Raw genomic sequence first — 8,364 nt, forward strand, 5'->3', positions numbered from 1 at the left:
CGCACTGAGATGCCATGTCTTAGACCGCTGTGCCTCTTGGGAGCCCAGAATATGGGCCCAGATCCGAAGTCCTCTAAGCAGTTGAGAAAGGACACATATTTTGTGTTTGTTTTTCATTTATTGTAGCATGCAATGTTTCAGGTACTGACATCTCCCTCTGATTTCACAGGTCTGCCTGGTCCATCAAAAAAGTATTGGAGTATTCAGCTTGGCCAAGCTGTCAGTGCAGGAGCAAATAGCACACAAAGACAACCAACAGTTCAGGCAGTTGGCTGGTCACATCTGAACACAATCAATACTTCAAAATAAGAATACGGTTCAGGATATTGCCTTGCAATGCAGGGAAACCTTTCACAAAGTGATATTTCAAATGAAATAAATGGAATACATATTATTCATTTAGACATTTTTTTATGCTGTCTCAGCCAGTTTCATCATTCTGAAACTGTTGTTTGTCCCTCTATATCAGTATTTATTTAAATATCTGATTACATTTTGTTGTATAAACGAGCAGTTAGTCCATCTAACGATGGTGCCAGCCGTGTACAATAATGATGGATGTGTGCACCATCTTGTATTTCATTTACATTTCAATCGAACAATAGATTTGCTAAGAAAATGTCTAATACAGACATAAATATTCAAACATCAGTTCCGTCATAGTTGTACAATTGACAAACAGGCAAATGTTTTCACCTTACAAGACCATCCTCGGCTAACTTTGACTATTCAGAAAATGTTCAAAATTCAACTTAAGAAGCAGACTTGACTTATCCATAGTGAATTACTACAACTCAACCAATGATGGTAGTAAGTAATAATGATAATAATACATTGATCGTGATCAATAATAAAGCATTTCAGAAGCAGTAAACAGTCAAATGCTGCAGGTAGGCTAAAATACTTGGCGTGGCCACACAGTGGGCATGTGCAGAACACTTACATCGCTGGGTGTGTTGTATCACAACTACAGAATCATGTACTTCCTCCTTCGCCATGACAACAAGAGGGACTAGCATGCATGACCTGGGGGCACTGGCTGGATAGTGGGTAGTAAGAACATATAGCAATGATGACGTGGGAAGTGCAGTGCGATCAGATCATTACACCAGTGAGTCATTAGACAGGCACTGGAACACTCTGGGAACTCTACCTACATAACTCCCTGTTCTTAAATGTGCCCATTCCCTTCCCAACTGGGTAATACTATTGGTATTGAATCTAAACATAAACACATTATAGCAAATTATAAATCCCTCCTTAGCACATTTATGTGGTGAAAAGTTACATTAAACTATATTCATTAATGTAAACATTTGCTTTCATGACCCATAATATTCAGTGCTGAAGATGTGTTCAGGGGTGTAATCATTAGCCAAACAGTTGCAAAATATTATGTTTTGCAACTAAAATGAGAGTTTCTATTGTACAAATTCAGGTATGTCCCTCCTCGTTTGGTTCCGTTTGCTTCCTGCAACAGAATCAGCGTAATGAGTAAACCCTTTATCAGTAGCTTAGCAACATAAATCCTCCATCACTAAGGGCTGCAGAGACTAGGCTCTAGCACTCCCTGCTGAAACAAACCTAAACTACAGGAGCCAGATGGATTGGCCTAGAATCACAACACTACCCTTGAACTTGACCAGGTTCTAAACCTTAGACTCCCTGGTCCTGCCCACATCTTATACCCAAAGGCCCCTATCCCCTAAAGGGCCCTGTCCACCATTAGACAACAATGGACTCTGCTGATTGATTGTACACAATATGACACTAAGACATTTTCTTAAGTCAAAGTCTGAAACAGGAACAGAAGAGCAACAGAAATACAGTAGCCTGTCAGTAATGCTTAGAGAATGGATATACTGTATGTATGGGGCAGTCCTTAAGAATTATCAATCACTGGTCAAGTTGTCTCACTTAGCCTGTCTGCTTCCTTTCAGACCGTAACAAAATAAACCCTATTATAAATAGGAGAGTTTATCTAAGTGCTGCAAGTTAACACATAGCGTCACCCGAATCTCTTCACCCCCACAGGCAGGAGAAGACAGCAAACAGAACATTCAGTGCACAAAACTGCAGTAAAATAACACTGACCCTTTTAGGCCAATGCATGACCCTCGGTAGCGATCACATAATGATGATGGACTGTATTCGTTAGACCGTTAACCAGCAGTGAAAAGACTGCTCGAAACATGAATATAGAGACAGACTGATGGATCGGTTTCATTTCTTCCCAAAAATTACGACCAACAACGAAACAAAACAGAGATCCCGATACAAAATATTTTGACAAAACAACTTCACGGAAGTTAGCAATTGCTTCAAAGAAAATAACTAAACAAAGACAGCATGAGGGAACACAATAATCACCTGGTGGTTTGTTGACAATCTGTCATAGTAAACACAGGTTATGAGTTTGATGCACAGAACCAAAAAGAGCTGCAACAACCAGTTTACATTGTGAGTATATGTCATGTGATTACAGTGTACACATATCTGTAAGTATGACTTATCATTTCATCACAGCAGATCACTATAATTCAATCCCTGGCTGCAGTTGCACAGAGGATGGCAATACATGATGGTGCCAGAACCACTGAATACTGAAATCTGTTGAATATATCAACGATTGTTGATACATGTTTTACTATTTGGTGTTTTTAACATATTAACCCCATGGTGGAGACTAAATATGAAGAGATATTTTACCAACATCAAAAAAAGGCCACAGTTGTGCATACACGTGAGTGTGGTGACATCTGATTGATCGTCATCGTCTTGAATCTCATCTATGAAATGCTTGAGACCAACAAATGACACGTCACACAGGATAACACGGCCAAGCCTTAGGAACCTTTGATAGGCTACTACAATGTCTAAAGTAGATGGGAGTTGGACTAGAGCAACATCTAGTGTCGGTATCCTCCATCTCTTCCTGTTCATCTTCCTCTTTTAAGACCTACAAACCCTGTTCAATTAGCGCTATTTTTTTTCAAAGTAAAGACTTTGAATTTTTCGAGAGGCAAATATCCTTCCTATGACTATAAATGCATAGTAATGTGCTGTTATTGTCATCAGCTCAATGTCAACAGATGCTGATCGCATACACACACACACAACAGTGCTGAACACCTTTGTTACCTTGGAAACATTGTAGAACTAACAAAAAGAAAAGTATTGGATGCCATGTGAAGCATGATAAACACCATGGTCACCATCATTATAGGAAGTGGAGAGTGAACAGCACACCCAAACAAACACTTGATCAAAAAAAGACCCTGCCGAGATGAGAAAAGAGTAAATGCGACGGAGGCTACTGGTGTGTGTGTCTGAACTATACATCTCTCTTTGTCATGTTTGAAACAACACTACCTGTGGTTTAAAGTAGCATACTGTATATAATATGCCCTCAGACTGGTGATATTAGTGGGGTGAGACCTTATCGCTGTCTGATGATAAAGGCCTATACAACCCTAAGATGTTACTGTGACAGCAGGTGTAGGAGCTGTGTAGCGCTGGGCCGGTACCACTGCTCGGGGCCACCCCTTCGGGACCCCCAGGCGTGGCGGTGAGGTGTGTTTGCCCTCTCAGTTCCCGTTGAGCAGCATCTCAGGGCCTGTGTTAGGGCAAGGGCCCATGTCCCCCAGTCTCAGAGGGCCGGTCCTCATCATCAGCTTCCCCACGCTGAGGCCTCCTGAGCCCAGACCTCCAGGGGAGAGAGACCTCCTGGAACACAGATGCAGTATGAGCTCTGATCAGTAACCACTGAGTAGAAGAGATCTCTGCCTTTATAGTCCTTGTCAGAAATAGAGAAGCTGCAGTAAGGGAACAGTTGTTTATTTTATGCTGCCCTTACTCACCCAAGTGTAGGCCTATCTGATGTGTGTATGACCATGTTATGACCATGCCTGCCAAAAATAATTACCCTCAGGGATAAATAAAGGTTATTGAATTGAATGTTTGCGATAAGGGAGAAACCACATCAATATTGAGCCTTGCTACTGGTGTGTTTAGTGTTTACTTGTCTCACGTTGCCAGACATCGGTTGAGCCTAGTTGTTGACCGAGCTCACCTGAAGGCCATCTTCTTCAGCAGTTGAGCTTCCATCTTGTCTGCTGACAGCTTGTCTGTCTGTGTCCTCATGGGTTCACTGCTGGGAGGGGTGAGGAGGTGGGGCTCTCTCAGCTCCAGGGGCTTCTAAGACAACCAGAGAAAAAGTCAGACGGAGAGAGTAGACATGGAAAACATATTTGATGTAACCAACTAACTACATTACAAATTCAGATGTTGCAATATTCCACCACTTTACAGATCCCAGATCATCCCTTATGGGACACAGACGCCAATCAATCAATTAATCAATCAGTCAATAATGAAATCAACCAATCAGACACATAGAGACGTCACTGCACCTCAGACTGTTGACTGTTGTCCTGCAGGACAGTGTCCTCTACGTCTAGTACAGACAGCTCCAGTTCTACGTCTCTGTCCAGTTGATGATCTGTCGTGTCTTTACAGTAGTCAGTCTGCAGCATGTCTCCTGCACCAACCTTCTCTCCACTGCTGAAGGACCGCCGAAGGGAGGCTAGCTGTTCACTGTTGACATACAGGAATGGTGGCAATTTAAGATTATCTACAATATCTTCATTGTATGTGCTGCTTCAGATATGCAACATTACAGTAAAACAGTGGCTTTGTACTGTATGGTACTGCATTGTATTGTACTGTACTGTTATCACGTGTATTCTGACTGAAATGATGTAAATAGCTGATGTACTGACAGCAGAATGAGAGACTTGTGGTGTACAGAACAGAGGACTAGATTCCCCTCTCCAATCAAAGCTACAATGAGAGCACAATGAGAGAGGAGAGGAAAGAGAAGAGAAGGGGAGAGGAGAGAGGAAAGAGAAGGGGAGAGGAGAGAGGAAAGAGAAGGGGAGAGGAGAGGAGAGGGCAGGGCAAAGAGAAGAGAAGAGGAGAGGAGAGAGGAAAGAGAAGAGTAGGGGAGAGGAGAGAGGAAAGAGAAGAGAAGGGGAGAGAAGAGTAGAGAGGAAAGAGAAGAGGAGAGGAAAGAGAGAGAGGAGAGAGGGGGAGAGGAGAGGAGAGAGAAGAGAGAAGAGGAGGAGTGGAGAGGAGAGAGAAGGGGAGAGGAGAGAGAAGAGGAGTGGAGAGGAGAGAGAAGGGGAGAGAGGAGAGAGAAGGGGAGAGAGGAGAGAGAAGGGGAGAGGAGAGGAGAGGAGAGGGTGAAAACAACACTTCCAACACAGTCATGATGAGCAAGCAAATTCTCAGCTGCATACATACAATAGGACCTCGAAGTAAAAAGACAAGATAAAAAAGACAAGATAAAAAAGACAAGATAAAAAGACAAGATATAAAAGAAAACAGGACAATGCCTTTGTTTAGCGTGAAGAGAGAAAGGGGGATGGCTCTACATGGTATATAGTATAGTATAATATAGTATAGTATTATATAGTAGTATATAGTATAGTATTATATAGTATTTTATAGTGTAGCATTATATAGTATAGTATTACATTGTATTATATAGTATATCATATTTTATAGTATTAAATAGTATAGTATTATATAGTAGTATATAGTATAGAATCCATACTGTACCCCTCTATGAAACTGGAGTGGCTGGAAGAGTCAGACCCCCCGGAGCTCCACCTGTAGTCCCCATGGCCGATGTGTGGACCATAATCTGTTAGAACCATAGATTTACAATAACAACATTGAGCAAAACTATTATAATACATTTTCCCACCCTTGTCAACACTATGCTTAAGTGAATGCATGGGAGCGCTGGCTGCAGTGAACCACGGCTCTGCTGAGAGCTGGTTGCATTCAGAGACTGGCCTGGAGATGAAAGAACTTTCATTTATATCCTAAAACACATGTTAAGAGGATTCTGCTCTGTGCTAGCCTAGCAGCTGGTCCTAAAACACATGTTAAGAGGATTCTGCTCTGTGCTAGCCTAGCAGCCGGTCCTAAAACACGTTGAGAGGATTCTGCTCTGTGCTAGCCTAGCAGCCAGTCCAAAACACATGTTAAGAGGATTCTGCTCTGTGCTACCCTAGCAGCCAGTCCAAAACACATGTTGAGAGGATTCTGCTCTGTGCTAGCCTAGCAGCCGGTCCTAAAACACATGTTAAGAGGATTCTGCTCTGTGCTAGCCTAGCAGCCGGTCCTAAAATACATGTTAAGAGGATTCTGCTCTGTGCTAGCCTAGCAGCCGGTCCTAAAACACATGTTAAGAGGATTCTGCTCTGTGCTAGCCTAGCAGCCGGTCCTAAAACCCATGTTAAGAGGATTCTGCTCTGTGCTAGCCTAGCAGCTGGTCCTAAAACACATGTTAAGAGGATTCTGCTCTGTGCTAGCCTAGCAGCCGGTCCTAAAACACATGTTAAGAGGATTCTGCTCTGTGCTAGCCTAGCAGCTGGTCCTAAAACACATGTTAAGAGGATTCTGCTCTGTGCTAGCCTAGCAGCCGGTCCTAAAACACATGTTGAGAAGATTCTGCTCTGTGCTAGCCTAGCAGCCAGTCCAAAACACATGTTAAGAGGATTCTGCTCTGTGCTAGCCTAGCAGCTGGTCCTAAAACACATGTTAAGAGGATTCTGCTCTGTGCTAGCCTAGCAGCCGGTCCTAAAACACATGTTGGGGCGGCAGGGTAGCCTAGTGGTTAGAGCATTGGACTAGTAACTGGAAGGTTGCAAGTTCAAACCCCCGAGCTGACAAGGTACAAATCTGTCGTTAACCCACTGTTCCCAGGCCGTCATTGAAAATAAGAATTTGTTCTTAACTGACTTGCCTGGTTAAATAAAGGTAAAATAAATAAATATATAAAACATTACAAGAGAGGTATAATATCTTATTCCTTTACATTTGAACTCCAACCCCCCACTTCCTCCCCTATCCCCTCCTTACCTCTGAAGTTGATGGGGATGGTGCTGTTGCTTCCCTGGCAGGCTGTGGCCTGGACCGGGTCGGTGGTGTGGTATCCTGTACGGGAGGCGCGGGATATCACCCCCCATTTGGAGATGATAGGCCCTTCTCCAAACGGTATGATGGGCCCCTCTCCAAACGGTATGCTGGGGTCCTCGTCTTTCAGACGGCGGTAGGTTTCAAAAGGTATGCTGGGGTCCTCGTCTTTCAGACGGCGGTAGGTTTCAAACTGTATGCTGGGGTCCTCGTCTTTCAGACGGCGGTAGGGCTCAAACGGTATGCTGGGGTCCTCGTCTTTCAGACGGCGGTAGGGCTCAAACGGTATGCTGGGGTCCTCGTCTTTCAGACGGCGGTAGGGCTCAAATGGTATGCTGGGGTCCTCGTCTTTCAGACGGCGGTAGGGCTCAAACGGTATGCTGGGGTCCTCGTCTTTCAGACGGCGGTAGGGCTCAAACGGTATGCTGGGGTCCTCGTCTTTCAGACGGTGGTAGGGCTCAAACGGTATGCTGGGGTCCTCGTCTTTCAGACGGCGGTAGGTTTCAAACGGTATGCTGGGGTCCTCGTCTTTCAGACGGCGGTAGGGCTCAAACGGTATGCTGGGGTCCTCGTCTTTCAGACGGCGGTAGGTTTCAAACGTGTGTAACCACCGCGTCCTTTCACCATTGTCTACTTCCTGAAAGACAAAGCATTAGTAGGAAACATAGACATTTTTAGTGTAGATAATGTCACAGTAATTGCCTAATTTGTCATGTGATGCTAGACTATATTGTTATGTTCTGTAGGATCTATATGTGTCTGTGTGGCTGTTTGGTTGAATTAAGAAGGCATGTTGTGAGACCCACTAAGTTTTCGGAGCGGGAGTGAGCTGAGGCCTTGTGATGCTCTGGTTCAAAGGGGCTGATGCAGGTACTGATGGTTCCACAGGACCAGGGAGAGTAGTGGGACAGATTCTCCTCTCCACGGAACTTACAGTTCATACACTGACCACCACCACCGTCATCATGCTAGAGAGAGAGAAAGAAAGAAAGACCGAAAGAAAGAACGAGAGAGAGAGGGAAAGAGAGATAGAGGGGACGAGGGAAAGAGAGAGAACAGATAGCCAGAGAGAAAGAGAGAGAGAGAGACACACATTTGAAATGTCTTTATTCTTTTGGAACTTTTGTAGGTGTAATGTTTACTGTACATTTTTTATTGTTAATTTCACTTTTGTTTATTATCTATTACACTTGCTTTGGCAATGTAAACATACGTTTCCCAAGACAATAAAGCCCTTAAATTAAATTGAATTGAAATTGAGAGAGAGAGAAGAGAGGGAGGGGGGAAAATAATGGAGGGATGGGGATGGGGGACAGAGAGAATAGGGGGAGAGAGTTATGAGGACTCCCAAACACAAACTGCGACTCTCTATGCTGT

The 8,364-nt window shown here is 43.8% G+C and overlaps 1 protein-coding gene across 5 annotated transcripts in view; it reads right to left on the reverse strand.

Annotated features, from left to right (window-relative positions):
- Positions 1-1,430: 1,430 nt before the first annotated feature.
- The window catches only part of LOC112257247 (ring finger and CCCH-type domains 2), a 42,094-nt gene continuing 35,160 nt past the window's right edge, over positions 1,431-8,364 (reverse strand). For 3 of the 5 annotated variants that reach the window (XM_042326563.1, XM_042326560.1, XM_042326561.1), the window contains exons 14-19: positions 7,794-7,955; positions 6,934-7,624; positions 5,623-5,707; positions 4,413-4,596; positions 4,073-4,197; positions 1,431-3,726 (exon numbers count right to left, since the gene is read on the reverse strand). In XM_042326563.1, coding sequence (XP_042182497.1) covers positions 3,588-3,726; positions 4,073-4,197; positions 4,413-4,596; positions 5,623-5,707; positions 6,934-7,624; positions 7,794-7,955 — 1,386 coding nt within the window. In that variant the 3' untranslated portion in view covers positions 1,431-3,587. Of the gene's footprint in view, positions 4,198-4,412; positions 4,597-5,622; positions 5,708-6,933; positions 7,625-7,793; positions 7,956-8,364 lie in introns of all 5 variants that reach the window. The other 2 variants (XM_042326562.1, XM_042326564.1) reach the window with 2 other exon arrangements.

This window comes from Oncorhynchus tshawytscha, linkage group LG09 (genome assembly GCF_018296145.1).
Source record: "Oncorhynchus tshawytscha isolate Ot180627B linkage group LG09, Otsh_v2.0, whole genome shotgun sequence".
NCBI classification, from domain to species: Eukaryota; Metazoa; Chordata; class Actinopteri; order Salmoniformes; family Salmonidae; genus Oncorhynchus; species Oncorhynchus tshawytscha.